We start from the raw sequence: 18,299 nt of genomic DNA, 5'->3' as shown, positions 1-18,299 counted from the left end.
ATTTTTATTTATAAACATCATGTAATGTAAAATTCCTAAGTCAGGTCTTATACATACATAGACTAACAGAGCAAAAGATATGGTGAAGCATTACATTTAGACATGTTTATGCACTGTAAGATCAGGCTGAATCCTGGTAAACGATCTAGAAAAGCTGTAAAAGTTGAATGAACAGTGTGTGGTGACCGCACGGTTTCCAGTGTTGCTTGCGTCAACATCTTGTTCAGTCTTCCTGTTGGAACCTCCAGATGGTGATTTCTCCGTCATCGCTGCAGGAGGCCAGAAGTCCTGCCTCCTTTGGGTTCCAGGCGACACAGTTGACATCCTGGCTGTGAGCTTTCACCTGAGCAGACAGCGAGAACACTGGCTGGTCTGGATCGGCTGACTCATCCTCCTTGAACACCCTCACTGAATCGTCACCACAGGCCGTTGCCAGGGCGCCAGTCAGCCGACACCTGAACAAGGATAAATGTTATCATTTTCAGTTTGAGCTAACAAGATGACCAGTGTGGGCAGACCTATGAAAATGACTTCATATTGAGCTGTGTTAGCTAATTAACTGGTATCAGTTGACATAATTATAACTAGTGATGGCGAGATGAAGGTTCCTGAAGCATTGAAGCTTTCCATCCAATTTGTTCGCTCATGTGCCGCTTCACGGAGCTTCATTTGCTCTACTGCGCCACCAAGTGGACAATACATGTAAAACAAGCAGAGTGATCATAACGACACCATGGCTTTGGTGTGTGAAGCTTTAAATTGAATAAATTATGTTTGTGACACCAATACATCAATTATTAACTTATTAATATTGTGTCTATCTTTATGATATAATGGCGGGGTCAAAATCAAAACTCGAAACCAATTGGGAGAGGGTTGTGATGTGACTGTGGGTCAGTGGTTAGAATATCCGACTTTCAGTCAGAGGATCGGTGTTTCGAGCCTCGGCGCCGTTAGTCCATGTTGATGTGTCCAATTTTTTAAGTACAAATAAGAACTTTTCCACAGTGCTGAGCTTTTTGAGACTATTTCGCCTGCTTTATAAAATACCCTTTCACAGGCACACATGAAGCTGGGTACAGAGAGGAAGGGGGAAATCCATTGAGTTTCGCTGCCCCTTATATTTCAAATCGCACGGCAAACCCACGAACAATTTTCTGACACAAGCCTCGATACGCGCTTCACCAAAATCTACCTGGATTACTCGACACACGCATCACTAATTATAACGTCAAATGCTCTTTAAAATATGAATAGATTCATAGTATTCCATGGCACGACATAGAATGTGATATTGAGTTCATCTTAATGGATGAGGCAGACTGATCTCACCAACCTGAGGGTACAAACAGAGCTCAGAGTGCATTATGCCCACATAAATGAGATGTCTTACCAGGCGACGTCATACACTGTTCGTCCATGGTACCCAGACAGAGTGCAAACACACTTCCACGACAAGTCCCCTGTTAAACAAAACAGTTTGAGAATAAGACACCTTGACAAAAAGTAGTAAATCAAGTTAGGATTGTATAAACTTTGGAAATGTAATCATCAAAAAATAACATACAGCTGACATATCTACTGCAGCAGCTCTTTCACTCTGAACATATTGAAATCTGCTTGATATTTTTAGAAGTTGGTCAAAATAGACAAAAAGGTGCAGTGTTATTTAACTCAGTATGCCGCTTCTCTTATTAGAATACTTTAATGTCATTGTCGAAAAACTGTTTAGCAGCTCTTACAGTAAAGACAAACATTAAAAACAACCATAGAAACATTCACAACACAAGTAGACAGATAAATAAGTGGATCATCATAAAGTGCACGTGCCATGAATATTGTTCAGTAGTCAGTGCTAGTGTCCTCAGGTTGGGTGGGGGGTTCTATACATTTGACAGCCTGTGGATAAAAGCTGTTATTTAGTCTGTTTGTGCGTGTTTTAATTGTCCTGTATCTCCTTCCAGATATTACTATGATCTTCTCCTGCCGAAGTGATTTGTGTTGGAAAACATGTAATCAAATTTACACAAAGTCTAGTTCAGCCATTGATTGGATGAACCACTTTATAAAAAATGATTTATCACGAGATTAATGCTTAGTACCACTAAAAACTCACCTTGTCCACTATCACTGGGATACTCTTTCCAAATCTTCACGGTGCGGTCGTCACTGCAGGAGGCCAGCCTCTGTCCATTGGCATCAAAAGCCAAACTCCAGACTGTGGATGTGTGTCCTTGCAAGGTAGCCCGACACTCCCAATCATCATCCTCTTCCTTGTAAATACAAACGTTGTTGTCGTAGCTGGCTGAAGCGAGGAGCTATATAAAACATTTGGAAAATACGTAGTGAGATAATGGTGCAATATATTGAGCAATCCTTCAGGTGCATAGAGCAAAGGGGTAACCTACCTCCTGTGTCGGGTGCCACACAATATCCTTGACATCTTGTGTGTGAGAGTTCACAACGGTGACACACTCATACTCATCTTCTTCATCTACTGTGACACGCAAAGGGAAAGTCATCATTCACGTACAGAGAGGCACAGATCAGTCGGTTTGCTTTTCATACCATGAAATCTAAGAGTGGTGACACACTGTAGTTTAACACAAACCTTCCCAGACCCAGACACTCTTGTCTCGGCTGCATGTTGCCAGCAGATTCCCTGAAGGTGCCCACGCCACAGACTTGACCTCATTTTCATGTCCTTCTAACACAGTCAAACTCTAGAAGACAAGGGAAAACTTTGGGTAAAATCTACAAGGGTACAGCCTATTCAAAGTGAAGAATAAATAAAGCATTTAAACCTCAAAATCATCGTTTTTCTTTTTCCAAATACAAGTGGTTGCATCGAAGCTGGCAGAGGCCAGATAATTCCCACAGGGAGACCAAGCCACTCTCCTCACAGTGCGCTGGTGTCCATCCTGAAGCACACTCTTACAAATCCAAGAGTCACCTATGAAAAGAGAAGTTGTACTGTTTATCCTGAGGCAGGTACAAAAATAATATTCACTGAGCAAGCAAGACTGCCTTTTTGGCAATATGGATTTACAGGATCCGTGCATCGATGTAATGAAGTGCCTTGGTTTTTCCAAGTACTGGATTAGCCCATTTGATCTAACAAATGGTTTCTCTATTGCATTTCCCAGAACATTAGCCAAATGTGATACATAATGACGTATAACGTGATCACAGAAATCTAACCTGAAACAATGACAAGTCATTTAGATTAGATTTGCATGTATACCCCCTATGACAAATCAATGTCACCAAAGAACTGTTTACTCACATTGCAGTATTTAAAGTTTGTATTACTCTTATTAGCCAATAGAAAACATCACCTTCATCTTCATTTGACTTTTTTGATCAGCCCCACGTAGGGAGTGATGGCAAACTCATAAGAAGTCGTTTAACTCTATATAACTTCAAGAATATAAACATAAGAGCAATAACATTAACTTGACTTCCTTTAGCATTACAGGAAGGTAGTACATCCGAAATAGCCCTGATTTTATTTTACTAGAATGTTATTTGATTATTAGTTTTAAATCAATAAAATGCGATACTATGCGCTCTTTATCAACTCACCCTCTCGTCCCCATATCCGGATGGCCTTGTCGCCCCCACATGAGGCCAGCAGCGTCCCGGCTGGGCTCCAGCTGACGAACCAGCACCGGGAGTCCGGGTGTGCGTTCAGTCTCTGGACCAGAGTCAACCCCTCCTTCATGTCGGAGCTGCTAATATGACGTTATTTCAGTTTCTGAGCCGTCTGTCACCGCCGTCTTATTTCCGTCCCCGCTGACAGTTAACGGACGCGAGATACAAAAGCTATCAGTTAACGGACACCAGAAGGCAGCGCGACCACGACCCGCAGAGACATGCAGCGCTGCTGTCCTGCACAACTGGGATATGCCAACTTCACGATTGATTCAAGAAGAATGTCGTTGCACCAAGGAACAAAGTACAAAAGTTCACAAAAACAACCATGTCTGAAATGCCGCCATCTTTGCTTATTATTTCTTCTTCTTCCTATACTGCTACTACTTTTTCTTCTTTCTTTTTTTTCTTTTTTTAACAGCGGTCGGCAGCCAGCGTATTAGGCGCATTACCGCCACCTTCTGTGGGGAGACTCAGATACTAGATCCTATATCCATTATACAAATACAAAAACATGGAATTGTTTGCAACATTTGACCGGTTCGTTTAGGGGTTTTTTCCTTCCCCTATTTGCTTGTTATGTTAATATACAATAAAGATATCATACATCAGATGGATAATTATTGCTTTCAACATTAAACATGGGCAAATCTGTATTTTTTTATTTTATTATATTAAGGACCTGCATAATTACATCAGTCTGAAATATATATATATGTGCAGCTTGTTTTTAGCCTACACATCTATGATTAAAGAGCACTAGATCTTTCAATGTCATTGAAGTCGGTGTTAATAATACTATAGTATGTCATAAAGAACGACATACGATAGCATTATGAAGAATTCCATTAAAAGTCACAGTATAGTATGCCATACAAATGTTATAGAATGGTATGCCATGAGAAATACTTGTATAGTATGCCATTAAAAAAAGTCATAGTATGCTTTAAAATGTCAACATATATTATAATGTCATGAAAAATCCATAGTGTAGGATGCCAAGAAAATGCAATGATTCCGGGGATAGATGGGGCTTCTGCATGTTGTCCCACTGGCAGCGTGGGTTCTCTCTGGGCTCTCCAGCTTCCTCCCACAGACGTGCATCCCAGACATGCAGCTTACGTTAATTAAAGACACTAAATTTCCTGGAGGTGTGTATGGGTCCGCCCTGTGATACTGTGTTATCTTTAACCGCTTATCCTGTTCAGGGTCACAAACTCTCGCAGGGCGGACATATGTTCACACTCACACACCTACGGGACATTTAGTCAACTGCAATTATAAAATAAATAACAAATAAGTAATAAAGGATTCTTAAAGTAATTCATTAATATTAGTTGTTGATATTAAACAAATTATAAAATGCCTGATGCCCTTTTCCAGAAGATAAGTCAAATAAAATAGGGTCAAACATCCTTCTGAGCAAGACAATGATGATATGGTTAGATGGATAGATATTTACTTTATTAATCCTGCAACTACAGCAGCATTTATACAGGTAAACAATACAATATAAAAACTATATACGAAAAAAATACAATAAAATAAGAAAAATGCACAATATATACAACAATAATAATACAACAAAACAAAGCAGTAGTGCAAAGATGTAGCCAAACAAACCAAAGTGTAATGGTGTATACGGGTATAACGGGTATAGTTGAGTAATTGATTTGGCCAGAGGTGATTTATTGTAGAGTGTTATTGCAGTGTGCAGGAATAATACCTGTATTTGTCCTTGTGACAGCGGAGTCTATTGGAAAAAGTGCTCCGCTGTCCCTGCAGTATGTGATAGAGAGGGTGGTCCGGGTTATCCAATATGGATAATAATGATGATAATCATGATTGCGGATTTTCGATAACCTGGCGTACCAAATGTATTAGTAATGTATAATAAATTATAAATAAAAAGGAAAAGACTATTAATAAGACCATTAGTTAATACTGACTCATCAGAAATGTATACCAAAAGCCATCAGTGCAATTTGAAAGATATCCCACGATATTAACCATTTAAATTGAAAAACAGTTGTGTAAAGGAATTCACGAAAAGTTAACTTGATTTTAGGCCTTATGGTTTGGAAGTTAAATGACTAAATACATTTTAAAAATTGCTTTTCAAATAGCCACATGGTGATGCCATCCCATCAATAAGCTCTCATTCCCTCCACCTTTATGTAAGTTACTAAAATAGTATGATTTCACACAACTGTAATACATATCTAAGGATTAACATGTAGAATAGCATACTTACAGCTGTTGTTTAGCTGTATCATCAGCAGGTGGGAGCACTGATCGCCAGTCGCGCTTAGACTGCAGCCTATTGAAGCCACGAAGAAGAATGGTGTGAACAAGGAAGTTAATATTTTACAGGAAGCCAGCGTAAGCTGCCTTTTGTTTTGTTTTGTCTTTGTTTCTGTATCGAATTGGTGGCCATTTTTCTTCAGAATTGTTTGCTAGATTAGTTAATAGGTTGTCGTTCATCTTCTGGTTTGTTACCAATACGTTTACTTTCTGTATTACATTGTGTCGTTAGCTGTGAGCTTCACGCGCTAACAACAGAGCTAACAGGCCTGAAGGCCACCAGCCCATTGTCTGCCCGTGAAATACTTAACGTTATCCCGTTGCTATCAAGCAGTCGGTATTAATTCAACCGTCGTTTGGAAACATTAGATACCACAGTGGACAACGCGCCCGTGCCGCTGTCATCCGCTCGTCGCACAGGTAACGTGAGCTGTACCGGCTAACTGTTTTAATTTGGGCCGGTCAGTTCGTTTAGTGCGGTCACAAATAACGTCACTGTCAACAAAAGGAAACCGACAATACAACAACCAGTAGGGAACTTGGATGAGCATGTATGCCCCGCCGGGCCCTACAGTGCCTGGAGGCCGGAGGAGGAGAGGCGGCACCTCTCTGCCCAAACAGCCGGAGCGCAGCCTGGTGTCCGCTCTGCCGGGAGCTCTGTCCATCACAGCGCTGTGCACGGCTCTCGCAGAACCGGCCTGGCTCCGGGTTCATGGAGGTACCTGTCCGAGACAAGAGCTGGGGGTGGCAGATGTCCTGGGGTACATTGATCCCAAGCTTCTGGACGGTGAGGAGCGGCACTAGTGCATTAAAACCTGCAGGTGATAGGAGTCCGGTAACTCACTTTTTAATGCTTTGTGCCGTTTCTGTGTCCTCCAGATTACTGTGTGAATCCACAGACCATCTTGCTGATGAGGGTGATCGCTGCCTTTTGTTTCCTGGGCATCCTGTGTAGTCTGATTGCGTTCCTCTTGGATGTGTTTGGACCCAAACACCCTGCCCTCAAGATCACACGCAGATATGCATTTGCACATATTCTCACAGGTATTGATTCTCAGAGGTTCTTTTCAGATCCCTACATAAAATAAAAACAGGCAATTTGTCATATTTGGCAACCTAACCGTTTTGTTTGTCTCTCATCAGTGTTGCAGTGTGCGACCGTCATAGGCTTCTGCTACTGGGCCTCGGAGCTCATCTTGTCACTACAGCAGCAACACAAAAAGTACCACGGCTCTCTTATATACGTCACTTTTGCCATCAGTTTCTACCTGGTGGCAGGGGCAGGCGGAGCCTCTATCCTCGCCACAGCTGCGAACCTCCTGCGCCATTACCCTACTGAGGAGGAGGAGCAGGCTTTGGTGCTGCTCTCGGAGATGGAGGACAGCAGTGAAACTTTCCCCGCTGACTATGACATTGCCAATCAGTTTCAGCCACCGCCTGCCTACACGCCCTAATGCCGCCAGATTGGCCTTGTTAACCCTCGCTTCTGTCTCAGCACGGCTATTGGCTTGATGAGCAAACCCCACTCTATCAAATGGATATCTTTGCAAATACTCTCCATAATGAACACAGTGTGCACAGTCAGTGCACAAACTCCTTGACTGACAGTACTTGGGTGCATGAAAGCTTTCTTTTGTGCTGGCAGACATTTAGGAGATGATTCTTACTTTCACCACTGAAGTTGTTAGTGATTTGCATGTAAATGGCGTTTAGGAATTGGTTCTTACATGTAAAGCAAACTAAACTGCAAGGAGTGCTCAACATGGCTCATCATATGTAATTGATGAAAGAGCCGCAGCCTGATCAGTGCCAATTACAGTATTGAGGCTGGGCTGTCGACAGATCGGTTGTATTGCTCAGTTGGATTGTGAAAGGAGCTTTCTTAAGCATAGTTTTGTTTTCATTTCTGATATGCTTGCTGTGTGTGTGATTTAATTTTTTCTGCATTTCTCAAAAATGTAGAAATACAGTAAAGATTTTTTTAGACATTTCTTTCCTTAAATTATCAAATGGACCTGATTATTTATTAAGTTGTCTGTGCAGACTTACTTTCTTTCTTTTGCTTGGTAGACACCCTTCACTGATTTAGTCTTAGGTAATCACATCTTTACTTGAAATAAGAAAATTGTCGAAATGTGACCCGTCTTTGTGGTGTTTTAAAAAGGATCATGGCATGTGTTGTGTGTTGGAGCGCTAGCAGCCACGGAGAAATTGAGAAACATGTCTGTTTCACAATAAGAGAAATTTAAAAACAGGAACCTCACTGCATAAGTTGGTCGTGTCATGTTTCTTGTATTTGATTTTTTTAAGAAGAAACCTTATTTGTACTTTGTGATTACCATATGTGACCGTTTCAGTACATGTTTGTTTTATGCATGAGTTCTTTTGTGTGCAAATTTTAAACCTTCCAGCAGAATCATATGAGAACATCTCGCAGCCAGCTGAGGCTTACAATTGTGATCGATGTGGTGGCTCCAGTTGGTTGTATATTGTTCCGTTTACTCCATTTTTGCATTTTGTTTCAAAAATGATCATATGCTTTCATCACCAGTATGTACATATTGATTGTTTCTACATAAAAAGTGGTTATAATAAAGATTAATGCCATATTTTCCCTCACATTTGTAATTTGTACACTGCATATTAAGTTCTTCACTAATTAGCTGTAGATTTTATTAAACAGTATATTGACTTTGACATTTCCCGTCTGACCAGGTATTTCAGGGTTTACTGTCTAGACGTTGTAGACGGAACATGGCATTACAGCGAGTAAGAGCCTTACAACTTAATGGACTTTAAAGGGCATACAGTATGCCTGGTACTATGTAAAGGCATCACTCCACTGCTACCTTTATAATAATACATTAATCAGCATTTTCAAGAACTGCACACGGCTGCAGTGTTGTGTAAAAGTTTCCAAGACATACAACTATAACATTTTGCATTCTTTTTGCAGGTTTTTCCATCTAAATACCATACTAAGAGTTCTTCTAAATGGGTCAAGATATTTCATGGATTAAAGCATTACATGTTTAGAATACTCTAAGAGCTCAAGAGTCACTTTGTAGCCAAATTACTTAAGTTAATCAGGCGAATAAACAAGGTATTACTAGGGAAGGGTGTTTAGCAGAGCAATAGTCCATTTAAGGCAAAGAAGCGACTGCTATTCTCAGATCATAGCGCTTACGTGACAACGTCACCTGGTCACACTCGGGTGGTATATATACAGGCACGGCAAGATCAATGTTACTACCATTCAAAGTCTTCAGGCTCTGTGGCAAACCTTTACATTGTCCTCCTGCACCGTAAGATTGAAGCTAAATCATGCTGGCATCCAGGACCTTGCTGTCAAAACAAACACTGGCTGTTCTCACTCGCCAGCCTGCCTGCTTTGTTCACCATGGGGACTATGGCAACTGGGGGAATACCAATATTGCAGTGGTAAGTGAAACATACAAATATGTGGCCAGTGAAAAAAGTTAAGTGATTAGTGTGGGCATTATTGTGATTTGTAAATTACAAATGTAATCCAGGTTTTCTCAGGATGTGGCTGGTGGGATGGGACTGATGTCCATGAGGGAGTATAGTGAGTATCAGAATGTCACACATTTCCCAAACATATCACCATGCAGAGATGGTTATTCACCTCTCCGTCCTCAGCACCATGTACCACCTGAGCCGTAACGGTGCTCGCTTCCAGATGTTTGCTCCAAATCAACAGCAAATGCATGTGATGGACCACATGAAGAAGCAGCCTGGCTCTGGGGAGAACCGGTAGGCTCGTTAGGAAATACTGACACACTTTCAGATACGGGTCCAGTGGCTTATTTATTGTGTTTATACACCTGACTTGATTAATTCCATAAGGTAGTATTTATGATTATTTCTGGCCGTCACATAGGAACATGATGATGGAATCAGCTCGCTTCAGTCATGGTCAGGGAACGATGCAAATGCAAGACCTGTCCAAGCTGGACGTCAACAGCTTTGATGCAGTCATCTTTCCTGGAGGCCACGGCGTCATCAAGAATCTGTGAGAAATAATGAAATATGAGACAGCTTAGTGGAAAACGAGATACAAGCTGGCATAATAAAGATGGAGAACTAATGTCTGTATATAATGCTTAACTCTTTAGATCCTCTTTTGTGAAGGATGGCAAAGACTGCAAGCTGCACAACGATGTGGAAAGAGTGATTAAAGACTTCCACCGCTCACGCAAGCCTATTGGGTATGTATCACTTGGTTGCTATTTAATCTATCAGTACTGAAAAAGCAATACTGTGTAACTCGATTTATGTGCAATCAATAGGTTAGTAGTTAGTAAGTATTAGGGCAGCAGCATGCAACAACTTTTTTTTTATACTTAGAATTTACATTTAAATCCCAACATAAGGCAGAATTGCAGTCACTAATTTGTACAACGCTTTAAATCAGATTACATTAAATTAGATAAAGACGAGATTTACATGATCCTTGTAATGGAATTGGGACATTGGGGCAGCTGTAGAAAGGGAAAAACCTCAGACAATGAATACCACGCTGTTTCTAAATGTCGATAAATAATTAGAATTAAATGCATAAATAGCTTAATCATTGACAAATGTTGCAGTTATGAAGTTTGGATACAATATATCCCATTACCACCAGAAATTATCATCATTAATAACTTTACAAGATTTGCTATAAACATTTGACTTTTACACAGTCAGTGTTTCCTAGAAAATAAATGTTTACTTTTAGCACATAGACTACCTCTAAAAATCCTTGAGACAATAGTCATGACATTTCTGTGATGATACAGTAATTTAAACAAAATATACCCAAACTTTTTTTCACAAAAATATGCAAAAAAAAAGGGCAAATCTCATAATCTGCATCGCAGAAGTAAGCTAAGAAAGACACAAAGTGTAAATTGATGCACCACTTAAGAGGCTATCTGCTGAAAATCTCCACATTGGATCTCCTCTCACTGATCCCGGCAGACACAGAAGAGCAGTGAGGTAAAACTAGAGGAGCTCTTACGTTGGGCAACATGAAGGCAGTCAGATGCAGCAAATCCCGAGGGAGTAGGACGTGATACAGCGTGCCTGATTCTTTGGCTGCTATGTTGGCACACGTGACGTGATGAGGCGATGAGGGACAGCTGCGGAGACAGGTGACAGATGACGGGACACCTTATGGCCACGTGCAGAATGGCAGGGCTGAGATGACAGGAGATGCAGGATTACAGGAAATGGAGACTTTTTATTTTTACTCCAAGTACACCTGCAGCTGCCCTTACAGAGAATGTGCTGTTACTGTAACCGTATGCATTCAATTGGGACATACTAGGTTACTTTGTCTTGACATTGAAATATTGACAACAATGACAATTATTTTTATAATAAAAAATATGAGCAAAGCAGATTGTGTAATGTAGCAACCAGTATAACTCACTATTGTGATTATTACTGTGATTTACATGTTGCTGCAGACAGAAGACAGATACACAGACCCTCCGTTTGCTCAGAGCCGTGATTGTTGTCTTGAAATGTCTTTAACTCACGTAACCCAAAAAAACAAGCATTTAGAATCAGACTATCTTCTTAAGCAATATTTGGCTCTGGGTGAAAGCTTCTAACGCTTCTCTGCAGCTCCTCCACATTACAAACCCTCCTGCTGCAACTCCTCGCCTCATGTGTTTCCTCTGATTTCGTCAGTTTTTCACTCCTCCTTGACGTAGGAGTATGAAAGACTACATGTATATCTATAGGCCTTTTTTTTCAGAGAACACTTCGACTTGTCTCAGTAGGAAAAGCACCGGTGTAAATAATGACATTATTGATGTATACATGAATCCCATTTAGCTGCCAAGATTTCAGGTTCCTTGTATCTTGCTGGCTTGCTTTCTGTCACTCTCACTGCAACAGTTGAATGGAACAGAGCATTCGTTAGTGTTATTAGAAACACATGTGCTGTCACAAATGTCTTCCAGCACTGAGACACGATGGCTCACAGGGTTTAGATATCACGGTGTGTCTGTGTGGCAATGGAAAGGCTCATTTAGTTGATAGATGGAGTCGAGTGGGGGGAGATGCTGAGTGTTTGTAAAGTGCTACAGGCTGACAGTCAACTGCTCTTCATTATCACACAGACTGTAGGGAATTTAAACCTCAGCAGATCTTTGCATGCAATGTCAGCAGAAGTCACTAGTGTTAAATTACTTCTTTGATTTAAAAAGCAGGAAATAAGTGGCCTATTTACTGTAAAATATTAGGAACAAACAAGCTCATCGTTTATGTTATTTTTAGTAACACTTGCACATTTCCTACAACAAAGTTCCATTCTTGCTGCACAGCAAAGTCGACACCATGTGGAGAGCACAAGTTGCGACTGGACTGTACTGTTGTATGTGTGAGATCTTCAATAAATACCATAATCATAGGCATAACACAACACCTGTATTCATGTAAAGGCAATCAGGTGTTTTCACTTTAGCAAATTAGACCTCTGCTTACGTTCAAATTGGGAGGAATAATACGATAAAATAAGATAATCCTTTATTAGTCCTACAGCGGGGACATTTGCAAGATTACAGCCGCATAGTGGATAGTGCAAATAAACAAACAAGAGACATACTGTAGGTAGAAAAACAAGATCAAAATAAGTATAATACATACGTAATTACACATTAAAGGTATAATAGATAAGTAAAAAAGGAATGAAAAACTAAAATATGATATTGTCCGATTGAATGGTTGTTAATATTGCACAGTGGATTGAACAGATGTTATTGCACATGAATAAATAAATGAATGTTTTGGGGTTGTGTAGTCCACTGGGAGCAGTGTTTGTTGTGCAGTCTGACTGTCTACACAACCGTGAGGTCATCAAACTACCTCTCTTTATGAAGACAATTTAAGGTGTGGGAGCTTGGGGTCGAGTCGCTGCTCCTTCGTGTCGAAAGGAGTCAGCTGAGGTGGTTCGGGCATCTAGTCAGGATGCCTCCTGGACGCCTCCCATTAGAGGTTTTCCAGGCACGCCCAACTGGTAGGAGACCCCGGGGAAGACCGAGGACACGCTGGAGGGATTATATCTCCCGGCTGGCCTTGGAACGCCTCGGGATCCCCCAGAATGAGCTGGAAAGTGTTGCGGGTGAGAGGGAAGCCTGGGTCGGCCTGCTGAACCTGCTGCCACCGCGACCCGACCCCGGATAAGCGGCTGATAATGGATGGATGGATGGATGGTTCTTTCCCATCCCCGGTTCAGTTTGGGTTCTCATGTTAGTCTCCTCAATCTCTCCCCATGTTTCCTGTATGTTTCTATTGTCAATTATCAAACAAAAACAAGAGATGAATGAATAAGAGATATCAGTCATGTGTGGGCTGTGCACACCAGCTCCAGTCAGGTACAATAAGGGAAGTCATCTGTGTGGGTGGGCCATACTGTAGGTGTGTGGGGGATTTAGAACCATTGTTACTTTAAATAGTCTAAGATTGCTGGTTAATAGCCACAAATGGTAATAAAGAGCTGAAAGCCGTAATTTTGCCTCATAACGATCTTTTGGCCAGTAATAGTAGTTTTTAGAAAGTTTGTTTATTAAGTGCACACTGAGCTTCACACTGCTGTCTCAGTGATTTATACTGGGACAGCCTTTCTTTTTCAAGCTTTAAATCTCTCCTGTCTGATACTGGCAAGGCAATCATTCTCACACCCTGATCAGTCTGGTCTCTTAATCTTGATTTACTAAAAACCTGAACTAATGGTCTGCTCCTGTTTCAGACTGGCCAGCATGGCCCCGATGCTGGCCTGTCGCGTGCTGCCCAGCATCGAGGTGACCATGGGCTATGAGCGGGACGAAAACACTCGCTGGGGGAACTGGCCTCACACAAACATGGTGCAGGCTGTGAAGAGCATGGGCGCTCGTCACAATGTCCGTGAGCCATATATATCCTTTCAGAAGTCTCGTTCTGCTATCGGTTGACTAAATCCTCACAGATTTATGACCATTTTGTCATTATTTATGATCTGAAGTATCTCCTGCTTTTGACCTTAACTCTTTCTTTTACGAAGCCTATGTGGATGAGAAGAACAAAGTGGTCAGCACTCCTTCCTTCATGTGGGAAACAGATTTCCACTATCACTACATCTTTGATGGCATTGGAAATATGGTCAAACATGTCATGCGAATGTCAACCAAGTGATGCGACACTTTCAGCCTGGAAAAGAAATAGAGGAAGTTGGTGTTTATGTATGACGAACACCTCTGTATTGTGATGAATTCTTACCAAAATAAAGGCTTTAGTTAAATCGAACATGGCTTGTGTGTGTAATTCACTGTATTTGTTCATATGTACGTGTACAGAGAGCAGCTCTACACGCCTGAGCAGCTCATGGGGCACGATTAATTTACCTTGTGGGCCGCCAGGGCCAGCTAAGCCTTCTCTGCTGGCTTAACCCTCTATGGCATACTGTTGCCCTCAGGCAACAAACCACATTTTTGGACTTTACACTGCCCCTTTAATTTTTTTAAATTAAAAACAATGTATATAATGTCACCAGATATGTCTGTGTCCAATCAAATGAGGGCCCAAAGTGGGTGTGACCTTTTCTCTTAGGGTGAAGCCTTCTTTTCAGGCTGCCAAGCTGTATGGGACACAGTGCCACAAATCAGTGAGATAAATCTAACTTTTTAACCTGTTTAAATTGAAATAACTTCCTAAAAAAATATGTTTACATGTGCATGACTATGTCAGGAAGTATCTTTGATAGTTTAAATACTTATTGTGTTAATATTTCTTTACTAAAATTGTGTTCAGGCTATCATGCTGTAGTGTGGAGATGTGCCCAGGTGCATCATTATGACCATAGTCAATGTTTTTGCTTTACTCACTACTGATATTGACAGGGAATGGACACAGGAACACACACACACACACACACACACATTGAACACACACACACACTGAACGCAAGCGCACACACACTTACCACACACACACACACTGAACACAATCACACACACACTGAACACAAGCACACACACACTGAACACAATCAAACACACACACTGAACACAAACACACACACACTGAACACAAGCACACACACACTGAACACAATCACACACACTGAACACAATCACACACACACTGAACACAAGCACACACACACTGAACACAAGCACACAATCACACACACACTGAACACAAGCACACACACTAAACACAAGCACACAATCACACACACACTGAACACAAGCATACAATCACACACACACACACACACTGAACACAATCACACTGAACACAATCACACACACTTAACAAAAGCACACACACTAAACACAATCACACACACTGAACACAAGCACACACACATAACACAATCACACACACTGAACACAATCGCACACACACACACACACTGAACACAAGCACACACACACATACATACTGAACACACGCGCACACTGAACACACGCGCACTGAGCGCACGCTGAGCACACACACACGCACATGTTCTGTATGTGGATTTTGTACATACAGTGTTGGTAATTTCATTTCTTTGTTTGATATTTTCTAATTGTCATTGTTTGGATTGTCAAAATTAACTCTTTCTAAATGCATACATTGCTTGTTTGACTTATTCCACTTATTATATTTACAAGAGAAAACCTTGGTGTTTCAGTACCCTCGTAGCACAGTATTGCCCTGAGGCAACAAACCCAAATTTAGTTGGGGGGGCATACATTTTATGATTGACATTGTATCAGGGAGCCCCAAGTTCCCCAAAAATGGGATGAAATATTTTTTACCCCCCAAAATAAAAAGTCATGCCATAGAGGGCTAAACAGAATCACAAAGTTATAGCTATTTTATAATTTAATTTCTTTTCACAAATACACTACATGTACTATTGTTGTTTTTCCCTATTAGCTTATTTTCTCATTGCACAGCTAATTGACGGCTGTCCCAAAGCTCTTATTCTGCTCTGAGGAGCCATAATCAAGGAGGCACGAGAGTGAGCTTCCAGGAAGTGTTTTAACGCTCAACACGGCCCCTCATTGTTCAGCAGTTATTTGAAGATGATCACAGATGAAACTCAAGGTGTTTCAGACCAATAGCAACCAGTCAGCCAGCGACAGTGCCAGGGTCAACGTCACGGTCTCAGACAGCCTCCTCCCCGGTGCCTGCGTCAACGTCACGGTCTCCGACAGCTGGACCATTAAATAGTAGGGTATAGGTGTGGGGAACCATGCAAGAGTTCATTTTGGAATCTTAAGACGTTTCTGCATGTACCTACTTTTACCTCTGCTTTAAATCAAACTGTTGACTGATATTTTGGTTTCCTCTTTTCTTTTGGGTGTGGGGGTATGTAAATAATCTATACAGGATGTACAAAACAATTCATGTTTTATTCATTAGGCCAAATTAATGAGGATCTATTTAGCGTGCAACTGTGTAAACCCCTTTATTATTCTCTCAAAATCACTGATAAATTCCTTTTAGACTCAGTTATATTGACAGTTGTGTTAGGGTGCTAACATGCAAAACCAACCATCAGCGTGTTAGCTTTGTCACTCACATGGCTGTATTATACGTCTTTTAAATAAAGATGACTTGTTTTTAGTCTTTTTGCAAGGCATGTATTTTCAGTCCGTTCATAAAGAGCATTTATAAGAATGGGCAGGACCAAAACGGAGCCTTTGACCCCTTTTAAGCCGACTTGTTCACGTGGCTGACAAGTTTTTTTTTAGAAAGGACCACCCTACAACAGCATGTGATCAAAGGTTTAACGATATGAGGAAAGTAGGAGGACCGGTCTCAGGCGCTGTTTAAGGCCCAGTCGGCACCTGGAGATTTGAGAGACAGGTCTGAACAAGCGGGCGGATGAGGCAGGAAGGGATGAGGCAGGAAGGTAAACACATGGGAAAGTGAGGGTGGGTTGAGTAAATTAAGACAAAAGGAGATAACCAGATTTAAGAAGGCTTGACAGATGATTACAGGTGTGGCCCTGTTCTGGAAAATGAATTTTAAGATGAATGCTTTTTGTCAAAACACAAAAAAATTAACACATTCTTTCATTCTGGTGCATTCAGAATAAAACAATTTATTCAGTACAAACATATAAAAATGACAAAAACAACCAGGTGGCGAGATATAAAAATTTCTAGTTTGTACAAAACTTCCAAAACCATCATCAGAAATGCATACTCACTCCATATGAATTCTCTGGGTTAAATACAGTACACATTTTGAATCTTAGCAACAAAGATATTCTTAAAACTTATGTTTGTCAGGTGATGTAAAACAAAAAAGTAGGATAATGGGCACATCATTCATCAGACTTCACAGCAATTCACATACAGAATCAGAAGTCGATGAAATATTCACAGTGTTGCCTTTACATCGATGAAGTGAATTGTAAACATTGTTGCATATCAAACCTTCAGAAGTATAAAGAAATACTCAGCATGTGAGCAAAACTTGTGTAAAAACAAAACAACTTTTCAATGATTTGTAATCCTCTGATCATCACTTTTGATTTGAACTTGTCAGCTCAAACATTACGTGGTCAATCAAGGAGTGCGTGCTTGTGGCATTAACAAAAATAAGGCAAAAATGATGTTCCCTGTGTTTTAATCAAGTTTTACAGTATCTGTAATTCAATCACAGAGGCAATCTTTGACCAATTCAGGTGGAGTAAAGTAGCATTTTTTCATCTGATGAAATGATGAAGTGGAATATACAAAACAGCAGGGTTCATTCACATTAAGATACATATAAACATTTGTACACCTGGAACAAACACTAGGAAGCTATTTGAAGTGATTTAATTTATAAAGTCTTAACAGGTGAACGTTATTGTGAAATATAATATGTATAAAACAGGAGTGAGTTCAGGGAACCAACAGGAAACCAACAGTGGCAAATAACAAACAAATTCTTCTTTTAAATACAGTAAATTATTGTCTGTAATTAGATATTGCGAACTGCTCCAAGATTTGGAACCAAGTACAAAACAATCAGAATTGCCTAATCATGTGATTTTTGAGTACTATTATATAAGTACTATATATATTATATAAGTACTTTTGTCCTGTTCACAGGGAGATGGTGGTGAAAATGCTTTGAGCTGTGTTTGATTGGCAAAACAGGCAACATTACAGCCATGTCCACAAGCAGATCTTGGAAACCAACCTCCATACTTGTTATTAGCATCCCTTTATTATCAAAGGGAAGTTTTTAATGCGATAGACATGAACTTGAAATACAACGGTCATTATGTAGTATGCTGCTGCTTTTATAAAGCAGGTCTTTGTCATCTGTAAACCTGTCTTAGTAAAGGGGGATCATTT

General features: G+C 40.6%; 3 protein-coding genes across 3 annotated transcripts; 2 read left to right on the top strand and 1 right to left on the bottom strand.

Moving 5' to 3' along the window:
• ciao1 (cytosolic iron-sulfur assembly component 1) lies at positions 1–3,874 on the bottom strand. The gene is made up of 7 exons (XM_079222153.1): positions 3,586–3,874; positions 2,805–2,953; positions 2,612–2,723; positions 2,409–2,497; positions 2,117–2,318; positions 1,394–1,463; positions 1–455 (listed from the first exon to the last, which is right to left on the bottom strand). The coding sequence occupies exons 1-7, from the start codon at positions 3,722–3,724 to the stop codon at positions 224–226; spliced, it is 993 nt and encodes a 330-aa protein (XP_079078279.1). The 5' UTR covers positions 3,725–3,874; the 3' UTR covers positions 1–223.
• A 2,623-nt stretch (positions 3,875–6,497) lies between these two features.
• Positions 6,498–8,567, top strand: tmem127 (transmembrane protein 127). Its single transcript, XM_079222544.1, has 3 exons — positions 6,498–6,745; positions 6,838–7,002; positions 7,102–8,567. Exons 1-3 carry the CDS (start codon positions 6,502–6,504, stop codon positions 7,410–7,412), a joined length of 720 nt encoding a protein of 239 aa, XP_079078670.1. The 5' UTR covers positions 6,498–6,501; the 3' UTR covers positions 7,413–8,567.
• A 715-nt stretch (positions 8,568–9,282) lies between these two features.
• Positions 9,283–14,142, top strand: gatd3l (glutamine amidotransferase class 1 domain containing 3, like; the record flags this gene model as incomplete). Its single annotated transcript, XM_079221723.1, has 7 exons — positions 9,283–9,399; positions 9,492–9,544; positions 9,619–9,732; positions 9,860–9,991; positions 10,095–10,187; positions 13,721–13,875; positions 13,973–14,142. 7 exons carry the CDS (start codon positions 9,283–9,285, stop codon positions 14,140–14,142), a joined length of 834 nt encoding a protein of 277 aa, XP_079077849.1.
• Between the last annotated feature and the right edge of the window lie 4,157 nt (positions 14,143–18,299).

The sequence above is a fragment of the Taurulus bubalis genome, assembly GCF_910589615.1.
Source record: "Taurulus bubalis genome assembly, chromosome: 8".
Taxonomy (NCBI): domain Eukaryota; kingdom Metazoa; phylum Chordata; class Actinopteri; order Perciformes; family Cottidae; genus Taurulus; species Taurulus bubalis.
The sequence above is the reverse complement of the archived record's forward strand: the minus strand, read 5'-3'. Positions and strand labels throughout refer to the sequence as shown.

Bases quoted from the DNA above. Each gene is read 5' to 3' on its own strand.
- tmem127 (XM_079222544.1), top strand. From the start codon at position 6,502: ATGAGCATGTATGCCCCGCCGGGCCCTACAGTGCCTGGAGGCCGGAGG. The intron at 6,746-6,837 runs GTGAGGAGCGGC...TGTGTCCTCCAG, and splicing joins TGATCCCAAGCTTCTGGACG to ATTACTGTGTGAATCCACAG. The intron at 7,003-7,101 runs GTATTGATTCTC...GTCTCTCATCAG, and splicing joins ATTTGCACATATTCTCACAG to TGTTGCAGTGTGCGACCGTC.
- ciao1 (XM_079222153.1), bottom strand. From the start codon at position 3,724: ATGAAGGAGGGGTTGACTCTGGTCCAGAGACTGAACGCACACCCGGAC. The intron at 2,319-2,408 runs GTAGGTTACCCC...TGTTTTATATAG, and splicing joins TGTGGCACCCGACACAGGAG to CTCCTCGCTTCAGCCAGCTA. The intron at 456-1,393 runs GTAAGACATCTC...ATCCTTGTTCAG, and splicing joins ACAGTGTATGACGTCGCCTG to GTGTCGGCTGACTGGCGCCC.